The 27,315-nt window shown below is 48.7% G+C and overlaps 1 protein-coding gene across 1 annotated transcript in view; it reads right to left on the bottom strand.

The window, feature by feature from the left end:
* Positions 1 to 27,315, bottom strand: part of pwp1 (PWP1 homolog, endonuclein) — a 40,106-nt gene extending 12,791 nt beyond the window's left edge. The window contains exons 1-11 of the mRNA XM_052030323.1: positions 27,062 to 27,315; positions 26,099 to 26,157; positions 25,794 to 25,943; positions 23,316 to 23,401; positions 23,090 to 23,186; positions 22,204 to 22,314; positions 20,204 to 20,325; positions 18,904 to 18,971; positions 16,976 to 17,072; positions 6,760 to 6,821; positions 1,334 to 1,445 (exon numbers count right to left, since the gene is read on the bottom strand). Coding sequence (XP_051886283.1) covers positions 1,334 to 1,445; positions 6,760 to 6,821; positions 16,976 to 17,072; positions 18,904 to 18,971; positions 20,204 to 20,325; positions 22,204 to 22,314; positions 23,090 to 23,186; positions 23,316 to 23,401; positions 25,794 to 25,943; positions 26,099 to 26,117 — 924 coding nt within the window. The 5' untranslated portion in view covers positions 26,118 to 26,157; positions 27,062 to 27,315. The remainder of the gene's footprint in view (positions 1 to 1,333; positions 1,446 to 6,759; positions 6,822 to 16,975; positions 17,073 to 18,903; positions 18,972 to 20,203; positions 20,326 to 22,203; positions 22,315 to 23,089; positions 23,187 to 23,315; positions 23,402 to 25,793; positions 25,944 to 26,098; positions 26,158 to 27,061) is intronic.

Here is a 27,315-nt window from a genome sequence, read left to right as displayed (position 1 = left end):
ATACACCATTTCCACCGCTCTACCTTCATCAATTTGTTTTGTCACCTCCTCAAGAAACTCAATTAGACTCATGAGGCACGACCTGCCCCTCACAAAGCCATGCTGACTATCCCTAATAAGACTATGCTTCTCCAAATGCTCGTAAATCCTGTCCCTAAGAATCCTCTCCAATAGTTTGCCCACCACTGATGCAAGACTCATTGGTCTATAATTCCCAGGATTATCCCTATCTCCTTGCTTGAACAACAGAATAACATTTGCCATCCTCCAATCCTCCAGTACCACTCCTGTGGCCAGGGAGGACGAAAGTATCATCGTCTACACCCCAGCAATCTCTTCCCTCGCTTCCCATAGTAACCTGGGGTATATCCCATCCTGCCCCGGTGACTCATCTATCCTAATGTTTTTCAGAAGCTCCAACACTGCCACTTTCTTCACCTCAACGTGCTCCAGCATATTAGCCTGTTCTACGCTGACCTCACATTCATCCAAGTCCCTCTCCCTGGTGAACAATGAAGCAAAGCATTCATTAAGGACCTCCCCTACCTACTCCACCTGCAGACACGTTTCCCCTTTTATCCCTGAGTGTTCCTACCCTCACCCTAGTCATCCTCCTGTTCTTCACGTACGTGTAGAACGCATCAGGGTTTTCCTTAATCCTACTCGCCACGGCCTTCTCATGCCCCCTTCTAGCTCTGCTAAGTCCCTTCTTAAGCTTCTTCCTGGCTACCTTATAACTCTTGAGAGCCCTGATTTTTGCTTCCTAAACCTTAAGTATGCTTCCTTCTTCCTCTTGACTAAACATTCCACCTCTCTTGTCAACCATGGTTCTTTCACCCTCCATCCTTTCCCTGTCTCAGTGGGACAAATCTCTCCAGAACCCCATGAAAGTGGTTCCTAAACAACCTCCACATTTCTGCTGTGCATTTACCTGAGAACATCTATTCCCAATTTACGCACCCAAGTTCCTGCCTAATACCATCGTAATTAGTCCTCCCCCAATTATTTCCCATACTGTCTGCTCCTATCCTGGTCCATGGCTATGTGAAAGGTCAGAGAGTTGGGGTCATTATCTCCGAAACGCTTGCCCACTGAGAGGTCTTCCACGTGACCAGATTCATTGCATCGTACTAGATCCAGTATGGCCCCTCCTCTAGTCAGCCTGTCCACACACTGTGTCAGGAATCCTTCCCTGACACACCTAACAAATTCTGCCCCATCTAAACCTTTTGCACTAAGGAGGTGCCAATCAATATGAGGGAAGTCGAAGTCACCCATGACAATAACCCTGTTATTTTTGCACCTTCCCAAAATCTGCCAGAATAAAACTCACCAAGAAGTTACAGGGTGAAAAATGATCCCACACCACTCGCTCAACTTCACCACTGAACCTCCAACTACGATGGCTCTCCTTCGGATTCCGACAGTCGTACAGAATGACAGACCTGAGGATAACCGGGAGAATACAAGCTGCTGAAGCCAATAGTGCAACAAGAGAGGATAGGCTTTGATCGCGGCCGTACATCACTGCAAATTTGGATGGCCAAGGTCATTCAGGGCAGAGGTAATTCACACAAGATCCCAGCCTGCCACACTGCACACCTGAGTGAGTGGAGTGGGTTAGGGTGGAGGATTCACTCAGCAGGCTCCTGTAAGCTACCCATCCCATCTGCTAAAGAACAATATTGCCAAATGGTCTGTCCATAGCTGTAGATGAAATCATGAGAAAACCATGGAGGAAGAGCAGCATTAATGTGGACTCAGGGCACTTTGATGTGACTTACAATCAATCAAATGCTTTATAAGGGTTGTCACATTATTAAGGCACAATTTTGTGCACAATTTTCCACAAAGTGCAAAGCGATGATGGTCAAATAGGAAGTCAGAGTCACGTGACCAGATTCATTGCATAGTACTAGATCCAGTACTGCCCCTCTGACAGTGTGGCACTAGAATATAAGAAATAGGAGGACGAGGCCATTTGGCCTGTCGAGCCTGCTCTGCTATTCAATAAGATCATGGCTGATCTGGCCGTGGACTCAGATCCACCAACCTGCCTTTTCCCCATAACCCTTAATTCCCCTACTATGCAAAAATCTACCTAACTGTGTCTTAAATATATTTAATGAGGAAGCCTCTACTGCTTCCCTGGGCAGAGAATTCCACAGATTCACTACTCTCTGGGAAAAGCAGTTTCTCCTCATCTGTCCTAAATCTATTCCCCCGAATCTTGAGGCTATGTCCCCTAGTTCTAGTCTCACCTGCTAGTGGAAACAACCTTCCTGCCTCTATCTTATCTATCCCTTTCATAATTTTATATGTTTCTATAAGATCCCCTCTCATTCTTCGGAATTCCAGTGAGTATAGTCCCAGGCGACTCACTTTCTCCTCATAGGCTAACCCCCTCATCTCCAGAATTAACCTGGTGAACCTCCTCTGCACTGCCTCCAAAGCCAGTATATCTTTCAAGTAAGGAGACCAGAACTGCACGCAGTACTCCAGGTGCGGCCTCACCAGTACCCTGTACAGTTGCAGCATAACCTCCCTCCTCTTAAGTTCAATCCCTCCAGCAATGACGGCCAACATTCCATTTGCCTTCTTGATAACTCACTGCACCTGCAAACCAACATCTTGCGATTCATGCACAAGCTCTCCCAAATCCATCCGCACGACAGCATGCTGCAATCTTTCACCTTTTAAATAATAATCTGATCTTCTATTTTTCCTTCCAAAGTGGATGACCTCACATTTACCAACATTGTACGCCATCTGCCAGACCCTTGCCCACTCACTTAACCAATCTGTATCTCTGCAGACTCTCCACATCCTCTGCACAATTTGCTTTTCCACTCAATTTAGTGTCATCAGCAAACTTAGATACGCTACACTCAGTCCCCTCTTCCAAATCGTTAATGCACGGTAGTGTAGTGGTTAGCGTAATGCTATTATAGCGCCAGCAACCCGGGTTCAATTCCGCCGCTGTCTATAAGGAGTTTGTACGTTCTCCCCGTGTCTGCATGGGTTTCCTCCGAATTCTCCTGTTTCCTCCCACATTCCAAAGACGTACGGGTTAGAGCTGTGGACATGCTATGTTGATGCCAGAAGAGTGGTGACACTTGTGGGCTGCCCCCAGCACATTCCAGTAACTGAGAAAGAGGCATTTCACTGTGTGTTTCAATGTACATGTGACTAATAAATACCTTATCTTATATTGTGAACAGTTGCAGGCCCAGCACTCTGCTCACCACTAATTGCCAACCAGAGAACCATCTAACTCTCTGCCTTCTGTTGCTTTGCCAATCCTCTATCCATGCTAATACATTACCCCCAACTCCATGCATCCTTATCTTAAGTCTTTTATGCAGCACCTAATCGAATGCCTTCTAGAAATCCAAGTATACAACATCCACCTGTTCCCCTCTATCCACTGTGCCCATTATATCCTCAAAGAACTCCAGTAAGTTTGTCAAACAGGACCTGCCCTTCTTGAATCCATGCTGTGTCTGCCTGATGGAACCACTTCTATCCAGATGTCTCACTATTTCTTCCTTAATGATAGCTTCAAGCATTTTCCTGCCTACAGATGTTAAGCTAACTGGCCTATAGTTACCTGCCCTTTGTCTACATCCTTTTTTAAACAGCTGTATGACATTCGCTGTCTTCCAATCTGCCGGGACCTGCCCAGAGTCCAGAGAATTTTGGTAAATTATCACAAACGCCTCTACTATAACTTCCACCATTTCTTTCAGTCCCCTGGGATGCATCCCACCAGGACCAGGGGACTTGTCTACCTTTAGGCCCACTGGTTTGCTCATCACTAGTGACAACGATTATATCGAGGTCCTCACCTCCCATCGCATCCATCTCTCTCTTTGGCACGATAGACATGTCCTCCACCGTGAAGACTGACACAAGAATAGTAGTTCAAGACCTTGGCCATTCCCACATTCCCCAATATTAATTCCCCCTTCTCATCCTCCAAGGGACCTACATTCACTTTAGCCACCCTTTTCCACTTTATATAATTATAAAAATTTTTATTGTCTATTTTTATATTTTGTGCTAGTTTACTTTCATAATCTATCTTTCCTTTCCTTATTACTTGCTTAGTGGTTCTTTGTTGCTTTTTAAAGATTTCCCAATCTTCCAGTTTCCCACTACTCTTGGTGACTTTGTATGCATGAGCTTTTAGCTTGATGCCTTCTTTTATTTCCTTAGTTATCCAAGGCTGGCTCTCCCCACCCTTACTGTCCTTGCTTTTAACTGGAATATACTTTTGTTGAGCACCGAGAAAAATCTCTTTGAAAGTCTTCCACTGTTCCTCAGCTGTCCCACCGTATAGCCTGTGTTCCCAGTCGACACTAGCCAACTCTTCCCTCATCCCGTTGTAGTCTCCCTTGTTTAGGCACAATACACTAGTTTTAGATCAAACTATTGCACCCTCTATTTGTATGAGAAATTCAGTCATACTATGGTCACTCTTTCCAAGAGGATCCCTAACTACAAGATCGTTAATTTTACCCATTGCATTGCACAGGACCAGATCTAAGACAGCATTTTCCCTTGTAGGTTCACTAACACAATGTTCCAGAAAGCTATCATGGATGCATTCTATGAGGTCCTCCTCAAGACTGCCTCGACCAACTTGATTCGCCCAATCTATGTGGGAGTTAGTCCCCATGACTACTCCTGTTCCATTCTTACATGCATCAAATATTTCTTGGTTTATTGCCTGTGCCACTGTAATGTTATTCAGTGGCCTGTAGACAACTCCCACCAGTGATTTTTTTTCCCCTATACTATTCATGATCTCCACCCAGATGGACTCAACATTCTGCTCCTTAGATCTTATATCGTCTCTCACTATCACCTTGATCTCTTTCTTAATTAAGAGCACTACCCCACCTCCCTTACCTTCCTGCCTAGCCTTCCGTATTACCTGATACCCTTGGATATTTAATTCCCACTCATCTCCACCCTGCAACCACGTTTCTGTAATGGCCACTAAATCACACCCCTTTGTAATGATTTGTGCCACAAGTTCACTGAACTTGTTTCGAATACTACAGGCACTCAGATCAAGTGCCCTTACTCTCATTTGTCCTTTTGGAATCTAGTAACCTTTGTGTCCTTTGCATTTAACTTTTCTGTCTGTAGCAGTGGGCATGCTATGTTAGCGCCGGAAGAGTGGCAACAGTTGCGGGCTGCCCCCCAGCACATTCTCAGTAATGCAAAAAGATGAATTTCACTGTGTGTTATGATGTACGTGTGATAAATAAATAAGTATCTTACATCTTTTCTAATGTTTGCTCTGGTCTCTGCTTTGCTTCCCTCTGTCTTTCTGCATGGATTCCCATCCCCCTGCCATATTAGTTTAAAACCTCCTCAACAGCACTATAAACAATCCCCCTAGGACATTGATCCCAGTCCTGCCCAGGTGTAGACTGTCCGTCCGGTTTGTACTGGTCCCACCTCCCCCAGGAATCTGAAACCCTCCCTCCTGCACCACTGCTCAAGCCACATATTCACCCTAACTCTGCTGCTGTTCCTACTCTGACCAGCACGTGGCACAGGTTGTAATCCTGAGATTTTTACCTTTGAGGTCCTACTTTTTAATCTAGCTCCTAGCTCCCTAAATTCAGCTTGTAGGACCTCATCCCACTTTTTTCCTATATCGTTGGTACCTACATGCACCACGACAACTGGCCGTTCACCCTCCCCTTCCAGAATGCCCTGCAGCCGCTCAGAGACATCCCTGACCCTTGCACCCGGGAGGCAACACACCAACCGGGAGTCCTGTTTGCAGTCACAGAGTCTCCTGTCTATACCCTTTACCATGGAATCCCCTACCACTAAAGCTCTGTCACTTTTTCATGCCCTCCTGTGCAGCAGAGCCACTCACCGTGCCGTGATCCTGGCTACTGCTGCCTTCCCCTGATGAGCCATCTCCCCAACAAGTATCCAAAGCAGTATATCTGTTCTGGAGGGAGATGACCGCAGGGGACTCCTGCACTGCCTTCCTGCTACTGCTCTGTCTGTTGGTCACACATTCCCTGGGCCCTTAAACTGTGATGTGACCAACTCACTAAACGTGCTATCCACAACATTCTCAGCATCACTGATGCTCCAAAGTGAATCCATGCGCAGCTCCAGTGCCATCATGTAGTCTGTCAGGAGCTGCCCTCCCTCAGCACTGCCCATATGACAGTGCAGCACTCCCTCAGCAGTGCACCTTCTGAAGGGCAGTGCTCCCTCAGTCCACCCCTCCTACACGCAGCACTCACTCAGTGGAACACCTCCCACAACGCACTGTTCTTCAGGACCACCCACCTAACCAAGGAACCCACCAAGGAGGCGAATCCACACCACCCTGATGGGCAGTTTATGTTCAGGCAACTATCCAGCAGCCTTTGCAAACGTCTGAATCTCATCTGAATCTCACTGTAGAAAAATTTGAAAACAGATTTGTTGGAAAGTTAAAAGAAGTCAAAATTTAGAAATGAATTCCTTGGTTTCAAGCGAGATGTGTGAAGGCAGTCCTGCCAAAAGTGGGGGAGAGATCGACAGGGGTGGAGAGGCACGGGACACCGGGTTACCCAGGCTGGAGGTGGCGAGCTCTAAGGTGATGGAAGGGTTTGAACAGAAGGATGGGAATTGTAAATATGAAGCCCTAATAGACCAGAAGGGAAATATACTTCTTTAAAGATCGAAGAGGACAATTTACAAAATGGACCTAAAATGCCTAGCATCATATCTCACTTGTCAAACGAGCCAGAGAGGAGTGTCTGTGCTTCAAACGGATGCCAGCGAAGAGTCTGCACCTGAAACAAAAACAACAGATGAACAAAGGATCCACAACAATACAGCAGCAATGGGTGGAGCAACTCACGAGAGAGAAGGCAGCCATTCAGCCCACATTTCCATGCCTGCCGAAAATGGAGCCAATGAGGTTACTCCTGTCCAGTGCTCAGGCTTCAGCTCTTCAAGTGCTTATTCAGGTGTCTTTTAAACGTGGTGAGGGTAGGAACCCCCACCAGTTTCAGGCAGTGAGTTCCACAGTGTCACACTCTCTGGGTGAAATTTTCTGCCCCATCTCTCTACCAATCCCTCTACGAATTTATCTAACCGCATGCCCCCTAGTTATTGACCTCTCCACCGAAGTAAATAGGTCCTTTCCGTGCACCGTGTACAGGCCTCTCATAACTTTATACATCTCAATTAAATCTCCCCTCAATCTCCTTCACGGCAAAGAAACTTTCCAGCAACATCTTGGTATCTCCTTTGCATCCACTCTGGGCTCCAAGACTGTTAGTGCTCAGAGAAACATGATTTACAAGAGATTCTGAATAGAATATTGAACTGAAATGGGAGAACAAGGACTGAAAATCAAGAAAAGTGTGGGCTAATGGTTACAATTCCACATGGTTCCCAGACAATGAGTTTACTCCAGCTAGAATTGCTCTCTCCATTGTTGCGATCTTGCTAGCCAGTCCTTAAAACCCTGTTAAGAGTTGGACTTAGGTAGGTTGCCTCTGTATACTGATGTGCACGTTTCTGGGATCTTAGGCACATACTTATTAACCGCAATCACCATGGGCAGTTCTTGTTCTCAAGCCAAGTCTTGAGTTCCAGCAGCCTGGATGGGCTGAAGGGCCTGTTTCCATGCTGTATCTGTCAAATACCTGCACTTCTGCTGTAGAACTGCACTGCAGAGTCTGGTGATACAACAGGCAATGGTTGTGGCAGCAAGAACATCAGGCACAGGAAGCAACCAGCTAATTGAAGGCGCATCTGAGCACTTAGTGATCACGGCAATTAGATGCACTCTTAATGACCCGTGGTTATACTGAATGATGCACAGCAGACACTTGACTGTCAGATAATGAGGACCGCACATGGGACGAACACAAGAAAAACTGTTGCTATTCCGGAAAAGAGATAATCAGTATAGCGGAGGATTATTTGACATGATTTGATTCTCTCTCCTCTTGCTAGTTCACCACCCTATCTGTTTCTAATTATACTGGAGAGAAACAGCTCACATGATTGTCTGAACCCACCCCTCCTGTACTGTACAGTCCAACAATTCTATGAAAACCTTCCTCCAAAAGTCTCAGTGACCTCCGTGACGACAAATGAAAAGTCGGGTCCAAAAGCAGCTCGGTTAGAGGAATGGGGTGGTGCATGCAGCAAAATGGAGCCTTTCTAACACAGGATCATACGCTATAACCAGAACGAGCTTGGAGTGTGTTTTTTAAAAAACAAAAGTATACTTTATTCCTAACATCTACAAATATACACCTCATGCCTGATTCCTATTTGAAGCCACACCTGTGCTAACTGCCCTGTGGGTTCTTTGGGGCAAATAGATAAATATTTTTCCTTTCCAAGTTACTTTGAGGCTTCATTTTGCAGTGAAAGTTCCAGGAAGATGTTGCCCTTTGAACACCAAATTCCCACTGACGTGAGAATGGCTGGACAACTAGAATTAAACTATTAGCGATACCAGACACAAAGAAAACACACAATATTTGAAACAATCACATAACAAATCTCCCCCAATGGAATAAAAAAAATCTTGCATTGTGTAGTGTCTCAGCATTTTCCCAGATATCCTAAAAGTGCTTTCCAGCCAGTTACTTGTCACTCCTTATATAAGCAACATGACCCGACAAAATCCTGTAAACAGCAATGTGACAATGCCAGATAACCTGCTTCACTGAGGGATAAACTGAGGTCAGAGGAACTCCCCTCCTCTCTGCCTGGACTATTGAGACAGTTTTATAAACCCATGACCATCTGACTCAGAGACAAGAAACTGAGCATTAGCTAATAAGCCTTTTCAGAGAGCTGAGGTTTCATCAACGTTGTAAGTCATTTCTCTAAACTTAACACAACAGAACATGCAGACTTTAAATCTGATGTAAGAGAACTAATCAATATAGTCAAGGAACAGTCAGCAGTGAAGATTAGCTTGAAGCCTGTTATTGTTCATTAGTGCAGTGGGTTTGGGAAGTGAAACATGAGCACAGAGTGCTAAAAGACATCTTCACTGGGATCAAGTTAAAACGGCTGCAGACAACCACAGAGTGACTCACACACCGACACAGCAAAATTCAAGCTTCAGGTGAAACCGTATTGGTAGGCTGAGAGCTCGTTTCTGCAGATCTAATTACACCCCTAGGATCAATACCAAACTGATGCTGTGCCTCACTAAGATTGCTGTGGGACACACAGTCCCCTCCCACCAAGAGACCCATAAAACTACTGCCAGCACCTGTGGCCAAGATTCACCCCTCACCACATTAATAGGTGACTGTGGACACGAGCTCCTGGGTCTTTCAGAATTCAAATCAAACAGAGGCGGACTTCCCTGCCCCTAGATATTCCTGAAGTAATGGGTACCAATGAATTTCTAAACTCAATCCATAAAGATCCGGTTAATCCACAGGGAATATGTCTCATTAATCCACAGGCAGCATTTTGTTCAGTGCAGTTAAACTAACACAAGATGGTTTACAGCTGTTTGGTTACAGCTATCACGCTCCACACTGTGGGAAATAGCAGTCACGTTGGATGGAGCTTCAATGAGGTCTGGGTATTCACATCTACTGAAACCCAAGTATTTACAGAACTAGTAGGTGGTCTGGTTAGAGTTGGAGGGCAAATTGTATCCTAGCAGATGAGTGCCAGTAATTACCCTCAATGGGGATCAGACATAAAGGCCATGTATGAAAGTGATTGCTTTAAAGCTCAGTTAAAGCTGTCCACTGTTCCAGGGCAACAGAAACAAGGAATCAGATAAACTTTCCCAGCCTGTGAAAGGCTGGACAATGGAGTTACAAAGAGATGTGCAGTCTTCATGGCACCGTTTCATTAGTACTGACATCACACTGCCACTTCCTCTCTTCATGTTAACAGTTGTACTAGTTCACTGAAACACGTGGCTTCACGTCTACAGAGAACGGCAATATACCATGGCTAAAGTTCACCTCAGTCACACCCCTAACAGCAGTAAAATTCTCACACCAGGATCAGAAACAACACACTGTTTTACTAAAGCATGGTAGTGTGCGAGTTTGGATCTTTTCACCAAAGTTAGTCTGGAAATGGAATGTGCCTCTTTTCTCTGCTGCAACGATGAACGGCTGCTGGAATGCAGTCAGTCAGATGGATGGAACAAGTGCTTCCAGCAATTTAGTTTGCTGATCCCATTCTTAATGGTACATGGCACCTTTTATTCACCGATCATAAACATGACTATATTAACTAGCAAGCATAGGCTGCACCCAATGCAGAGCCACAGAAGGAATTTACAAACAAACGCACTAACTTTGATCCTATTCCCACAGCAACTTCGGGCTTGAATCAGACTGGCTTGTTCTATAATCATTCAGCGTTTGTTACCACAGCTTCCAGATGAAAATCCTGCTGATCTTTCTTGTAAGTCTGTATGTTTACTTTTTTTCATTAATACCACAGGATTTATCTTTAATTTGCCAATTGCTTACTTGACATTTATAACCAACACTGGGTTGCTTAAGTCTGAAGCACGAGTCACAACTTTAGCTAACAGAATGTAAACATTGATAAACGAAAGCACAAATGACAATGAAATCTTTGGCACTGCTGCTTTAAAGGTCTTCAGTCCACAGTAGGTAATCCAGGAAACTTTCAGGGAAATAAGAGGAGATAGGGAAGCTGCTTTTTTTAAGACATTAAATGATCTACATGACATTAAGTTTAAATCAGACTAGCCTGTTCTATAATTATTCAGCATGACAAACCTTCACCAGAGGGCAGGGCATCTGCTTAAAGAGGAAAACAAAGCTCCACACAAACTGTACCTCAATGACTTAGTGATAAATCTCAGGGACGAGCTCCCTGGGGAGAAGCTCTGTAGAAGCCAGACAGTAAGCTGAACCTTATGGTGATGGATTGAGCCACATGGATTGATGCATTAATTCTCTTCTCTCCACTCCAGCATCACTGCAAGATTAAAACTATGTACAAGAGGCATCATTTACTGAAGGAGGTCAAAGAATTCCAAATAAAAGCTTAGGTTTCCAGAAAGGAATTCTATATCATGCTAAAAGGCATCGCTATTTACAGATTCCACCAGCAAGGCAGGGAACAGAGATATGGGATTGTTGATATTGCAGAAGGAATGGTTCAAGGGAGACTATTCAAGATTCTTGCAAGAATTGATAAAACAAGACACGACTTTATGTTCCAAGTGACACAGATTCTGCAGGGCACGGGCAGTGAAGGGAGGAGGTACCTGCTTTACACTGTGGGGAATGTGCAGGACACAGTCAGTGAAGGGAGGAGGAGGTGGTACCCACTTTACACTGTGGGGAGTGCATGGAACATCATGGAGATGATGCAGCAGCAAAGAGTGGTTGGAATCAGAGAGCGGGGCCTGTCTGCCATTCAACATCACAGTCAGCGTTCCCACCCTTCCACCCAATCCCACATCCCTGCTCCCTCTGAATTCCAAAACCAACCGATTTCCCACAAACCTCTGGGGTTGAGAATTCCAAAGATTCACAATCTTCAAATAAAGAAATATATTCTCTTCCCAGAGTTAACTGGTGAACTCCTCTATACCTGACAATGAATTCTCTGCACTGGTGTTCTTTGCGAGAAGGTGATTTAGAAACTGTGGATGAGTGAAACTGCTCAATGCCAATCAGCTTCATCAGCCAGACTAGCTGCAGGTTTTCTGCAACCTTCCACTCCACTCAAGGTCCATCACTCCACGGCCTCAAGTCCCAAATGTAAGTTCCCCAAGATGGCAGGATGGTCAGTATAGACATGGCGGGCCAAAGGGCCTGCTTCTATGCTGTACAACTCTGTGACTTTGTGGAAGCTCGAGGATGGACTGAAAGCTTCTCCTTAAGGTCCCAAAATTAGAAAGGCAAAATCTCCTCCCTTGCCTCCCACAGCAGCCTTGACAATTTTTAAACAGAATACATCCCAGGGCACGATACAACATTTTAACACCAGCACAAGACACTGAATTACAAGAAGGTTGCAGGTGTGATGTTTCTTGGACTGCAGTGTCTTGAACCAGGGGTCACAACCTCTAAGTGGTCATTCTGCACTGAGGAGAGGTTTTGTTTTTATCTAAAAGGGAGAGAATTTTTGGATTTCTATACCCTAGGGAGCTGCAGTGATCAGTCACTGAGTATATTCAAGACAAAGACCTATACAGTAAAACTTCAATAATCGACCCTCCTTAATAATAAATGGTGCCTATAAAGCTCCAATAATCGGCCACATCCCCAGGGGTTGTTTGAACTCACTGGGGTCCCATTCCCACACTCCCTTTAGACTCACTGGGGCCCCATTCCTACGCTCCCTTTAAACTCACCTGGTTTATTTGAAAATTTATACTATTGTATAAAATCCAAAAAGTGAATTAAAAGTGTATCGGGTATTAATAGAAATGACATCCAATAGTCCAGGAAATCTGCTTATCTGGAACCAGTGACAAGTATGCCAGATTATCAGAGGTTTCTGTAGATATTGAGGGAATCAAGGGAGAGGTTTACGTAGGAAGGTGGTGCTGAGGTAAAGGATTAGCATATATTTGTATATATATTGAATATTTATTGATTTATTGAATAGCACAGTCACTACAAGGGATTGAAAGACCTACTCCAAACATTAATGTCCTTAGGTAGATTCTTGTTATGAAAAGGCAAAAATCAGCACAAGTACAGCAGGTAACTCAAAATGCTAATGGAACGTTGGCCTTTATTGTGAGGAGTATGGGGACAAAGGCTTTGATGCAACTTTACAGGGTACTGGTGAGACCACATCTGGAGTACCGTCTGCGTCTCCACATTTAAGGAACGATATACTTGCACTGGAGACAGTGTAGGGAAGGCTCACCAGTATGAAGGGACTGACCAATGAAGCAAGACTGAGCAGACTGGGCTCAACACTCATGGGAGTTCAGAAGAACGAGAGGTGATCCTATTGAAGCATTCAAGATTCTCTGGGGGATTGAGAGGGTGGATGTGGAGAAGGGTTTCTAAAGCCAGAAGGCAGTTTCAGAATAAGGGAAGCCCAGTTTCAGACAGAAATGAGGAGGAACATCTAAGAGTCTTTGGAATTCTCTACGCCAGAGAGCTGCGGTAGGCACCTTCAAACCACACTATTTGATGGTCTTGGCTCAGTCCCTCACATCGCTGTTGAAGTCTGTGCGATGGAACTGATCAGAGCAACTGCAGTCAATATTCCACTGGAGTATCCAACGCACACATGCAATATATCTAGGTCTTCTGATGACACAAGTTGTAGTGTGGGTTGTGAAGCAGACAAAGATTTCAGAGGAATATTAACCAGCTGAGTGAATGGGTGGCAGCACAGTAAATGGAATAGTGTATCGAAGTGTGAGGCCATTCACTTTGGTTTAAAAAAAATAGAAAAAGACGTGTAGTATTTTTAACTGGGGAGTGAGTGAAAGGTGATGGTGCTCAACGGGACCTGTATGTCCTTCTACATGTCAAAGTGTGGGGATATCTAGCAGCTTGGAAAGCAAATGGTGTGTTGGCCTTCAGTGCAAGAGGATTTGAGCAAAGGAGTAAAGACGTCCTCCTGCAATTACACTGATCTGTACTGGATAAACTTCTGGAGCATGGTGTACTGGGATCACACCCGGAGCATGGTGTACTGGGATCACACCTGGAACATGGTGTACTGGGATCACACCTGGAACATGGTGTACTGGGATCACACCTGGAGCATGGTGTACTGGGATCACACCTGGAGCATGGTGTACTGGGATCACACCTGGAACATGGTGTACTGGGATCACACCTGGAACATGGTGTACTGGGATCACACCTGGAACATGGTGTACTGGGATCACACCTGGAACATGGTGTACTGGTCTGGTTCCGATCAAGGAGAAGATATGCCTATGGTAGAGGAATAAAGGTTCACCAGACTGATTCTTGGGTTGGGGGTGTTTGTTTCAGGAGGAGGAAGAAAGCAGACTGAGCCAAAACTCCCGAGTTTAGAGGAATGAGAGGTAATTTTATTGAAACATTGAAGATTCTGAGTGGGATTGACAGGGATGTTATTTGAGAAGTTTAGAAGTTGGGGTGGGCTAGTCTCAAAGTAAGGGAATGGCCTTTTGGGACAAGTGAGAAGAAATTTCTTCATCCAGAAGTAGAGAATCTTTGGGATTCTCTACCTGAGGACATGAAGGCTCAGTCACTAAATATATTCAGGGTGCAGTGTTGGACAGATTTTCAGATATTAAAGAAATCAGGAGACAAGTGATCTGTGAATGGTGGAACAGGTGTGAGGGGCTGAACAGGATGCCCCTGCTCCCAGTTCAGATGTCAACTCAAGCTGATCTCTCTCCTCAGGGTGAAATGGCCATCCTGACACGCGTGTCGGTGCTTCTCCTAACCCCCCTCCTGCTGTGGGTCACATCACTCATTGGTTTCACATCCAGTTTGACTGACCAATCTGCATTCTCTGCCGCCAGGACCAGCAGCATGCTGGGAGGCCTCCAGAAAGCTGTTACGTTTGACAAGCTCTTGGTTAATATTGGACATGACTTCCGCCCAGACACAGGCAGGCTTGTGTGCAGAATTCCGGGGGCTTATTATTTTGCCTTCACCGTTGGAAAGTATCCCAAGAAGATGCTGTCAGTCATGCTGATGAAGAACAGGCATGAGGTACAGGCAATAGTATTCAACGAACACAGGCAAAAAGACCGCAAAGTGCAGAGCCAGAGTTTGATGCTGCATTTAGACGTGGGTGACAGTGTCTGGCTGCTCCTGTCCGGTAACTCCAGGTATGCGCTTTACAGTAACACGGGCCCATACACCACCTTCACCGGCTACCTGGTCTATGCGGAACTGTCTCCTCATCGGCTAAGCAACAGCCTGCCTGATGTCCCCACCACTTCCACCCGCTGCCCCTCCACCCCTCGGGCTCACCCTGGGCTCCGGTCAGCATTCTCAGCTGCCAGAACAAGCTCTCTGCTCGGGCAAGACACCCAGAACCTGCGGCATGAAGCAGTAACCTTTGACACTGAATACACCAACATCGGCAAACACTTTAACAAGCTGAGCGGAATCTTCACGTGCCACATCCCTGGAGCCTACTACTTTTCCTTCAATGTCGGAAAGCATCCCTTTAAGGCTGTTTCTGTGAAGCTGATGAAAAACCAGAGCGAGGTACAGGCCATGATCTTCGATGAAGATGACTCTCAGCTCAGGGAGATGCAGAGTCAGAGCGTGATGCTGCTGCTAGGAGCTGGCGACAGGGTGTGGCTGCACAGTCAGCAGCACCAACGATTCGCACTGTACAGCAACCACGGCAAGTACATCACCTTCACCGGCTTCCTTGTCTATCCAGACACGAGCTTCCTGAAGAGCCAAGGGGCTATCTGCCAGACCACCCCATTGCAGCAGAGAAACTGCCGTGAAATTCAGCACTGATTTCAAAATCTACAGTGAAAATGTATGATAATGTCATTTCTCAAATCCTGCCGAGCATGATGTGCTACTAAACTAAACCGTGCGAGCTTAGTGCTTCCAACTGCTTTAGTGATTTAACTAACTTGTTAGTAAGTTAATTCAAGGTAGTAAATCTGTTCCAACACTTTCATAAAATAACCTGAGCAAACAAATACCATTAGAGATCAGGCCCAGATCCTCACTGATCAGTTACACACAGAAACAATGAGACAGCCTGCCCGTGACATTGCAGCATTTAGCCAAGTGTGTCAACAAGGAGCCCTGGTGTATCAGAAGTCAATGGGCACCGAGAGCAAACACTCCACGGGCTGGAGTCAGCCCTCGCACAAAGGAAGATGGCTGTGTCCTGGGCCCAGCCATCTCCAGCTGCTTCACCAATGACCTTCCTTCCATCATAGATACAGTCCTTATGTGCATACCACAAGACCTAGACAACATTCTGACATGGGCTGATGTGACAAGTATTACCAGCCCCAGACAAAATCCCATCACCATCTCCAGTAAGCAAGGTAACCAACCACCCTTGGCTTTCGACAGCATCACCATTGTCAAATCCTCCACCAACATCCTGGTGGTTACCACTGAGCAGAAACTCAACAGGACCAGGCACACAGTTAGTGTGTCTACAGGAGCAGGTCAGAGGCCGGGTATCCTGCCACAAGACTCACCTCCTGAATCCCCAGAGCTCTTCCACCATCCACAAAGCACAAGTTGGTGATGTGATGGAATATACTCTGCTTTCGTGGATGGGTGCAGCACCAGACTGGCCCCAAACATTCATTCCTTTCACAACTGGTGCACCATGGCTGCAGTGGTACGACCCCACCACAATGCATCACAGTTACTTGTCTAGATACTCCAACAGCACCTCCCAATCCCATGACCTCTACCAGCAAGTTCAAGGGTGCTAAGTGCAGGGACACCTGATTCCTCTGCAGGTCACACACCCACCATCCTGACTTGGAAATACATTACTGGTCCTGCATCACCACCAAGTCCTCTATCCTGGGGCTTCTTCCCCAACAGCACTGTGAGAGCACCTTCACCACGTCACTCAAGGCAGCAGCAGACCACCCACTCCAGGGTAACTGCGGATGGGGAACCAGAAACGGAACTTACCCATGACAAGAATTACAAGACATTAGGACAAATAGCGAGAAGATTGGTGGGTGTAAGGAGGAATCAGAGATATAAGGGGGCAGAGGGAGAGAACTCCAAAACACAGGATGCAGCTGCCAATGGTTTAGTGAGGGGAGCAGCTAATGGGCGAGAGTGGCTCTTGGCAGCATTGGGAACAGGATCTCAGGTACACCTGAAGTTGGACACTTTCATTGGCTGGATTAACAAAGGTTAAGAGCTGCAGACAAGAGATCAGAACCCAGGTTTGTCAGGAGATCGAGTGAAGGGTTGCAGATTCTGGGTTGGGATGTCGGTTGGAGGGAAGGATAACAGTTGCTTTAGCTTACCTTGTTTGTGTGTGAGGTGAGGCAGGTCACAGGTTTCTTCTGGCACATATCCCAGAGAATCACAGTCTCATCAGCAGATGCACTGGCCAGAACAGTCCTGACAGGCAATAAATAACATTCCACTATCAGCACTGACACATTAAAATCCAGATCCTGTTATGTTCTGAAGGAAATGAGCAGTAATAATTCGGTACAGTTTCTCAATTTCTGCTCTCACGTCTAGTTCCTGTTGAAATCTTGCCGAGATTGTACAGGGTTTACACAAGACCTCACTGTGTGCAGAAACCTTGCTGAGATTGTACAGGGTTTAAACGAGACCTCAGTGTATGCAGTAATGGAGCCCACGTCTGCAGGAGGACACAGTCAGTGTGGAGCCAGTACAGCATAGATGCAGTAGCGATTCCTGGGGTGAGTGGCTGTCCCACGAGGACAGGTTGAGGAGGATTGGCTGCAGACTGGAGGTTAGAAGAATGAGAGGTGAGGTAATTGAGAAATAAGATTCCAAGACTGGATGGAAACTGATACCTTGTTTTTTCAGGCTTGGGAGCCATGAACAAGGGATTTAGAATGCAGCCAATATTAGACTGAAACAAACACAAATTACTTTATTTGGAGGCTTATAAATCTTTGGAATCCTCCAGCTAATAGGGCAACAGATGATCAATTGTTGAGCATTTTCATGGGTGAGACTGATGGAGTTTTGGACAGCAACACGATCCAGAGACACAGGGATCAGGTGGCAGAGATGGACAACACACAACCTTACTGGAGGAGGAACGGTTCAAAGGATCAAGCGGCCGAGCTCCTCCTGTTTATGCTCATTACCAAATGATTTGTGAACACAAGAAAATAGGAGCAGGAGTAAGCCAGCTGCCCCACCACTTAATGTGTGTGAGAGAATAAAGACCAGATCAGCAAAGAGACAGGACTGTGGACGAATGTGTACTCTCTCTCACACAGGACTACCATTGATCTGTACACAATTAGTTACCACCACAGATCCACACACTTGCCCACTCATCACCAGTTACCAGCATTGTTCTGAACACCTCCCTCCCACCAGGGTATTAACACTAAGCAGCGAGCTGCTTCTCCACAGTAGTTTGTTGCAGTAAAGTGAGAAAAGATTAAACACCAGCACCATCTCCTGGCAGCCGGTCAGGCTGCTGTTAATTCCCTTCAACTTCCCAGAATGAAGCTACACTTACCCGCCCTGTGGGGATTGAGTACAAACACTGATTCACACTAACATTCTAGACAATGTTGAAACAAAATAAAACTAAAGTTACAAAGCAACATAATCTTGTCATCGTCAGAGAATAAAAAATTCCATAAAGCTCCTTCCTCGGCCTCAGGTGCTGACACCGTGTGGCAAAGCAGAGGTACTGCCCATCTCCTGAGCAGGTTGTGTGGACAAGAGGGAGGGATCACTCCAGCTGGCCTGACACCACTCCCCGTCCCCGACACTGCTCCCCTGTCCCCGACAGCGCTCTCCGGTCCCCGACACCGCTTCCCCGCTCCCCGACAGCACTCTCCGGTCCCCGACACCGCTCCCCATCCCCGACACCACTCCCCTGTCCCTGACACCGCTCCCCGTCCCCGACACCACTCCCCCACTCCCCGCTCCCCCGTCCACGACACCACTCCCCCACTCCCCGCTCCCCCGTCCCCGCTCCCCGTCCCCGACACCACTCCCCCACTCCCCGCTCCCCCGTCCCCAACACCACTCCCCCACTCCCCGCTCCCCCGTCCCCGCTCCCCGTCCCCGACACCACTCCCCCACTCCCCGCTCCCCCGTCCCCGCTCCCCATCCCCGACACCACTCCCCCACTCCCCGCTCCCCCGTCCACGACACCACTCCCCCATCCCCGTTCCCCCATCCCCCGTCCCCACACTACATCGGAACAATGCAGGAACATGCCAGTTACCTGACATGTCTGTTCCAGGAAAGGTCCAGAACCGCATCAGTGTGTCCCTCTGGTCCCGACTCTGGCCCCTGAAACAATTCACCAGCATTAATGAGGAGGTGCAGCTTCTCGCCTGACCATCGGACTCCCCAGAGAGGCAGGGCAGCAACCCCTGCTGGACAGTTCCCTGTCCGGGTGAGTGACCATCGGACTCCCCAGAGAGGCAGGGCAGAAACCCCTGCTGGACAGATACCCTGCCCGGGTAGATCAGCTGCCATTACAGCAGGAGATGAGAGGCTCTAACAGCTGGGCTCGGGATTCACCGGGAGACCACAAACTGTACACAGGAGACATCGGATCAGTCCCTGGCCTCAGCGCCACCTACGTTACTTCCTCCTGACCCTCGGCTGGGGGCAAAACCCCAGGTAATGGGTAACGACAGCCAGCTGCTCGGGGGCACACTGTACGTCACTGGTGGCTGGGGGGGGGCTGAGGGAAACAGGTGATGGGGGGAGTCTTCCGGCAGGGGGCGGGGGTGTGGGTGGGACAGGCTGTGGCCAGGGATGAGGGGGTTTGGGGGAAGGCTGTAGCTGGGGATGTGGGACAGGCTGCAGCTGGGGGCGGGGGTGTGGGTGGGATGGAGGTGGGACAGGTTGTGATGGGGAGTGGGGGAGGGTCGGGGGGGTGGGGGAGGGTGGGGGAGGGTTGGGGGGGTGGGGAGGGTCGGGAAGGGGGTGGGGTGAGGAGGGTTGGGAGAGGCTGTGACTGGGGGCAGGGGTGGGAAGAGGAGTGGGGGGTGCTGTAGCTGGGGGTGGATGGGGGGTGGGACAGGCTGTAGCTGGGGGTGTGGGTGGGGGGTGGTGGAGGCTGTAGCTGGGGGTGGGTGGGGGTGGGACAGGCTGTAGCTGGGGGTGTGGGTGGGGGGTGGTGGAGGCTGTAGCTGGGGGTGGGTGGGGGTAGGACAGGCTGTAGCTGGGGGTGGGTGGGGGGTGGGAGAGGCTGTAGCTGGGGGTGTGGGTGGGGGTGGGAGAGGCTGTAGCTGGGGGTGGGTGGGGGGTGGGAGAGGCTGTAGCTGGGGGTGTGGGTGGGGGTGGGAGAGGCTGTAGCTGGGGGTGGGTGGGGGTGGGACAGGCTGTAGCTGGGGGTGTGGGTGGGGGTGGGACAGGCTGTAGCTGGGGGCAGATGGGGGTGGGGCAGACAGGGGTGGGGCAGGCGGGAGTGGGAGAGGCTGTGGCCAAGGTGCAGCGGGCTGTGACCCCTGGGTCAGTTGCCCCCACCAGGTACCATGCTCAGAACCCCCGCACCACTGGCTCCTCAGTACCTTCCGCCTTTTCTTCGTTGGTGCCTCCCGTCCAAGGCTGAAGACAGGCTCCAGACAGTCGACCACATCCAGGTTCCACACATCGATCACCGGGGTCATGTTGCCCACCGCAGCATAATTCCCTACAGAGAACACACTGTCAGAGGAACACACTGGGACACACAGTACCAGCACTGAGAGAGGCCAGGCAGGTTACAGAAGCATATGTCTACGTCATAAGGTAACAAAACATAAAATGTTAGAGCTCCGATTTGGAAAGGAATAAAAGGATAAAGCAAAAACTGTATCAGGAGAAGAAATAGCTCAGACTGATTGGGTTGGTACCAGATGTGGACACACAACCACTGACAGACGACTGTTTTCATCAGAATAATTCAGTCACACGGTGAACAGAGGTCTGTCAAACCATCGGTGGGGCAGGACAAAGAATCTGATCTGTGGTTAATGGATCTAATGTGGGTTTGTGGGTGCATCAGGAAACCACGGGAAAGGAAACGAAGCATTTGAGGCTGGCATATGGAATTGGGATCCCATTCCCAAGATCGACTGGATACAAGAGGTGACGGAATCAAGGTAGCATGTGACGTTAGGTGTGAAAACAGAACATTCTGGGTGCACTCAGCAGATCAAGTGGCATCTGGGAGGAGAGAAACAGGTAGAGTTTTGTGCTGATGACCTTCCATTGGAAAGGAGTCTGTGGAACTGGGCAAAAGATAGAACACAATAGAGTAACAGAACAGGTTTGAGGGGCTGATTGGCCTCATCCTGTCCACCCACAAATGTGCAAAGGACTGTGCAGCATCTCAATAACATCCCTCCCAGGCAGAGTGACAGAGTGGGGCAGTCAGTGCACAGTCAAAGCTAAAGGGTCTGCCAGAGATTAGTAAAAGCAAAAGAGACAGGGGGAACTGGTAACAGAGAACAGTGACAGAAGGAGCAGTCAGTGGTGGTGAGAAAACATCAGGTCTGATTCCAGGGCCAGGAAGTAGAGGGGGAGCAGAGACACTCACGATACTGATGGCAAGCTGGACACAGCAATGGCAGGTGGAACTTAATCCCAAAGAATGAGAGAACTAATAACGCCAAGATATACACCATGAATGGCAGGACCCTAGGAAGTAATGAGGAATAGAGGGACCTTGGTGGACAGGTCCAAGGATTACTGAAGAAAGCACAGAGTGTACTTGCCTTTGTTAGCCAAGTATAGAACATAAGAGCGGGTTATGGTACAATTTTAAAGAACACTGGTTAGGCCACAGCTGGGGTACTGTGAACAGTTGTGGTCACCACACGATTAGAAGGATATGACTGGACTGGAGAGGGTGCAGAGGAGATTCACCAGGATGTTGCCTGGGATGGAGCAGTTCAGCTGTGAAGAAAGACTGAACAGGCTTTCCCTGGAGCAGAGAAGGCCGAGGGGGACCAAACAGAGGCAAATAAAATTATTAGGGGCACAGACAGGGTAGGGAGCAAGAGGGCCAAGGTTTAAGCTAAGGGGTGAGATATCTAGAATGAACCTGAATGCTTTCACTCAGAGGATGGCTGGAATCTGGAACGCATTGCCTGAGGGGTGGTGGTGGAGGCGTTCAAGAGGCTATTAGACAGATAAGTAAACATGCAGGGAATCGAGGAATGTGGATCATGTGCAGGCAGAAGGGATTAGTTTAATTTGGCATCATGTTTGGCACAGACATTGTGGGCTGAAGGGCCTGTTCCTGTGCTGCACTGTTCTACATTCACAACATTTAAGAAGTATGTAGATGTGCACTTGAATCACCAAGGCGTAGGAGACTACATGTCAAGTGCTGGAAAATTGGGATGAGTGTGGATACGAACGACGGCAGGCACAACCACAGTGGGCCGAAGGGCCTGTTCCTATTCTGCATAAGTCTATGGAAGGCCTAGGTTCCACTTTCTCAACTGCTTCAATATCACAGCAGGGTTGTTGGCAACGAACAGTGCAAACCAACTCGGAGATGGTTGAGGGAAACCCAACTCACCCACTGGCTTCTCTGGATTTGGATCAAAGTTGAGCCACTCAACACAAAGTGGGTAAGCAGGAAGCAGAACGTCATGATGTACGTAGAGGCTCTGCTCCTCCTGATTATAAACTGCAATAAATAAATTCAACATCAACAGAATGCTCCAGCAGCCGGCCACTGCCAAATTCCTCAGTACATCATCATAAACTCCCTCTCAGCTTGCTGCAGCCCAAGTTTGAAATGTTTAAAGCAAATGCCCACCCCCTGGGTTTGATTTAAAGCAGAACATGGGGCAAAGTGGAAAATAGCAACTCCCAAAAGCAGCCTTCCCACCAATCTGAGCACAGTTCAAACCCACCGTCCTGACTTTTAATCAGCACACTCTGAACCAAAAGCAACTGCAATCCCGAGCACTCTGTGCTTCCCAAACCCTCCCTGGGTTGCAAGTCATTTCTTGCTCAGCGATAGAAGGTCAAATACACACCCCTCTCAGCCCCACCAACCCTCAGTCTGCTCTCTCCCTTTTGCACTCCCATTAACCTGCTTACACCCTCAGCTACATTCACTGCCTGTGTTCTCCACATTCCCAATTTCCTTTCAACACCGATCATTTCCATCTTACAGAGGACCACAATGACACACTGCCACACCAGTCACCAACAGCTCCAAACAGCAAGCACAGAAGCTTGGTAAACGTGATTCCCAATGGTGGGATCTCTGTTGGTGCTCTTTCTGATCCTTAGGCACCAATCAGCTTGAATTATTTAATTCAAGTTAGCAGTAACTGCATCATCTCTCCACCCTCTCTGACCAGGGCATGACACTGGAACTGCTCTCCATTGAAGGCACAGAACTCCCCCATGATGCAAACTAATGTTTAAAGGCAAGTTCGCTGACTTCCTACCGTATATCTCAAGGATGCTGCAATCTTTCTCCACTTTCCCCGCCACTATTAGGTTGTCACTCGATTTGATTTTAAAATCTTCATCTTCATATTGATCCTACAACACAGAGTTAGATTTAAATCAACTCATTAATGAAGCACATTCTTGGAAACAGTTGTCATTTAATGGTTACAATGGAACAAGTGAAGCAGAATAATCCCATGAAATAACTTGCTTTAACTTAACTGTATCTTTAAGAGTGACGTAGGGGTCATCTTCATTGCTGGCATAGACTGTGAGGCCCCCCAGACTATCTCCAAGGTTCACTCCACCTGAAGGGAATGTCAGAGATTATCAAAAGGAGCAGCCAGAGGTAACTCATGTAACAAGCTTTGCGAGACTACAGTTGGATGGTGTGGTGCTCAGCACAGATACAGTGGGCTGAAGGGCCTGTTTCAGTGCTGTATAACTCTATGACAATTTATCTGAAGTCACCCAATACAAAGAGCAACTTGGACATTGAAGAACTAGGCAATACAAAACCAAAGTGAAGATAACGACCATTTCCCGCTGATTCATGTCTCCACAGGCAAGCCATGCTTGTGGCCAATGAGCTCTACACATCAGGGTCACATGGGATGACATCTTTCACCACCCGACCACTCCTGATGCAGGGTGTCAACCCAAAATGTCGAAATTCCTTCCCCCACAGATACTGCTCGACCTGCTGAGTTCCTCCAGCAGATTATTACTGCCTGGAACCTTCTGTTAGTGTTCCGATTCCTCTCCTGCTGAAACAGGTTCCCCTCAGTCTCGTACCAATGGCCTGTTACAGTGACACTCACCGACCTTCCACCCATTAACACAATCATAAAGCACTACAGCACAGAAACAGGCCCTTCAGCCCATCTAGTCCATGCTGACCTGATCTTCTGCCTACTCCCATCTACCTGCACCCAGACCATATCCCTCCAAACCCCTCCCAACCATGTACCTATCCACAGCTCTCTTAAATGTTACAATTGAACCCACATTCACCACCTCCACTGGCAGCTCGTTCCACACTCGCACCACCCTCTGAGTGAAGAAGTTGCCCCTCAGATTCCCCTTAAATATTTCACCTTTCACCCTGAACCTATGACCTCTAGTTCTAGTCTCACCCAACCTGAGGGGAAAAAGCCTGCATGCATTCACCCTCCAGGTGTAACCTGTCCCTTTTCTACAGATCGTACCTTCTCCGGAACAAATCTGAAACCCTGCCCCAATTTCTCAGCCACGCGTTCATCTGCCAAATCATCCTATTCTTACCTTCACTGGTGCATGGCACAGGCAGCAATCCAGAGATTACTGCCCTTGAGGTCCTGCTTTTCAGCTTCCTACCTAGCTCCCTATATTTCCTCTTCAGGACCTCATCTCTTTTCCTACCTATGTCATTGGTACCAATATGTACCACAACCTCTGGCTGTTCACCCTCCCCCTTCAGAATGCTGTGGACCTGATCCGAGATGTATTTGAGTAGAAGCTGAAATGGCTTTGCAGGCAAGAGCAGCAAATGCCTTTATGGAACAGTACAGCACAGGAACAGGCTCTCCGGCCGACAATGTTGTGCTGAACTAATTAAACTAATGACACCCAATCCCTTTCTGTCTGCTCATGGTCCCTATCCCTCCATTTTCTGCTCTTTCATGTGCCTATCTAAGAGCCTCTTAACCCCCTCTGTCGTATCTGCCTCCACCACCACCCCTGGCAGCACATTCCAGGCAGCCACCGCTCTCTGTGTAAAAAAAAACTTGCCCCGCACATCATCTTGAACTTCCCCCTCTCACCTTAACTACATGCCCTCTAGTATTAGATATTTCGACCCTGGGGAGAAAGATATCGGCTGTCGAGTCTATCTATGCCTCTCATAATTCTTATAAACTTCAGTCAGGTCTCCCCTTAGCCTCTGATGCTCCAGAGAAAACAATGCAACTTTGTCCAATCTCATCCTCTAACATAAGCAGCATCCTGATAAACCTCTTCTGCACCCTCTCCAAAGCCTCCACATCCTTCCTATAATGGAGCGACCAGAACTGAATGCGCTACTCCAGATGCGGCCTAAAGTTTTATAAAACTGCAACATATTTTCCTGACTCTTAAACTCAATGCCTTGACTAATAAAGGCAAGCATGCCACACAGCTTCTGTAACACCCTACTGATTTGTGCGGTCACTTTCAGGAAGCTATGGACTGGGACACCAAGATCCCTCTGTACATCAACACTGTTACGGGTCCTGCCATTTACTATAAACTGTCCCCCAAACTGCAACACACTTTGCCGGATTAAACTCCATCTGCCGTTTCTCCGCCCATATCTGCAACTGATCGATATCCTGCTGTATTGTTTGGCAATCTTCTACACAATCCACAACACCTCCAATCTTTGTGTAATCTGAGAATTTACTAACCCACCCATTCACGTTTTCAGCCAAGTCATTTGTTTAAATCACAAACAGCAGGAGGTCGCAGTATGGATCCCTGTAGCCAGTCACAGACCTCCAGCCAGAATAAAGTCCCATCAACCCCTACCCTCTTCTGTGGGCAAGCCAATTCTGAATCCAAATGGCCAAGTCCCTGAGGATCCCAGGCATCCTAATCTGGATGAGTCTACTGTGAGGGGCCTTGTCAAATGCCTTACTAAAATCCATGTGAACAACAACATAGACAGTTATGTGTGAGCCTCACCATCCTCCTCATCATATCCATCCAGGTCATACTCTGCCAGGTCATCATCCCGCTCCTCCTCCCTCTCTCCCCGCTGGAGTCTCAGTGTCAGAGGCAGGAGTGACCTCCTCACTTCTCTCTGCTGTCTGTTCATCTTCCAGCTCCTGGTCCCTAGAAACAAACCCAGTGGTTTGAAATGTTAACTCAGGAAACTCTTCCAACCTTTCTCACTTAGCAACAGCTCCATGCCAAAACTTTTCCTGCAAACCCAGAGAACGTTCCCATTCTGCCAGTACAGCAGCAGAAAGCTGGACAGTGACACTCACTCAAATTCTTCTTTTGCATTGATGATTAATTGTTCCAGCTCCTGTTTAGTCAGGGTAACCTAGGAAACGAAAGGCACACGGTAACCATCAACGTGGAAGGATGTTCACCAACGCCGGGCCTCAGGACACGGGCACATTCCCTGCAGGTGCACATTGGCCAACAGAGGTGTTTTATTCTGGAACCACTGATCTCATGCGCCAACACACACTGCTCCAGCGGTTCCACGACAGGAAGATGCTTCCGCCAGCAAATTCCCACATTGGAATCACCCAGTGGACCCTCACGGGATGCCCCGGGGATGGGCAGCTGACCCCAACACATCCGCAGGGTGGACGACCTGTCCGGGGGGGACGACGACCCGGAGACGTGAGGTGACAGCGGCTCCCGGTGCCGTGGGGTCAGAGTCAGGGACTGGTGCCCAGTGGGAGGGAGCTGCTGGTGCCCCCCGCACCTCCTCCGCCCCCACCCACAGGCAGTGTGACAGGGACCCCCCACCGCAACCGCAACCCCCTCACCGGCATCGGGGGACACCCCCCCCACTAACCCCCACCCCCCCCCCCCCGGCACCGGGACTGGGGGACACCCCCCAACTAACCCCCACCACCCCCCCCCCGGCCCGGGACTGGGGGACACCCCCCAACTAACCCCCAACCCCCCCCCCCCCGGCACCGGGACTGGGGGACACCCCCCAACTACCCCCCCCCCGGCACCGGGAGCTGGGGGACACCCCCCAACTAACCCCCCCCCCCCCGGCACCGGGGAACATGGGGGACACCCCCCAACTAACCCCCCCCCGGCACCGGGACTGGGGACACCCCCCAACTAACCCCCCCCCCCCCCCCGGCACCGGGGGACACCCACCCCCGGGCACTGAGACGGTGGACGCCCCTCCCCCCGGTAACCGCCCCCTGCCCCCCCCCGGGGTACGGGACACCGCCCCCTCCCCCCCCGGACCCGCCCACCTTCTCCGGGGTTTCCCGGGCCGCCCCCCGCGGGACCCAGGCGACCGCACGTGTGCGAACGGCTCATCGCTGCCCGGTAACCGGCCGGAACCGACGTCACTCCCGGACCCAGGCACTTCCGGCGTGGCGCGGCGCCCGCCCCTCGGCCGGTTTCCGCACCGCACCCCCGGCCCTTCAGCCCGTCGCCTTGGTGACTGACCCTCGGGCCGCGCCCGGGGACCTCGGCGGGTCGGGCAGCGGCGGCTGGTCTGTGA

The sequence above is a fragment of the Pristis pectinata genome, chromosome 15 (genome assembly GCF_009764475.1).
Source record: "Pristis pectinata isolate sPriPec2 chromosome 15, sPriPec2.1.pri, whole genome shotgun sequence".
Lineage (NCBI taxonomy): Eukaryota > Metazoa > Chordata > Chondrichthyes > Rhinopristiformes > Pristidae > Pristis > Pristis pectinata.
The sequence above is the reverse complement of the archived record's forward strand: the minus strand, read 5'-3'. Positions and strand labels throughout refer to the sequence as shown.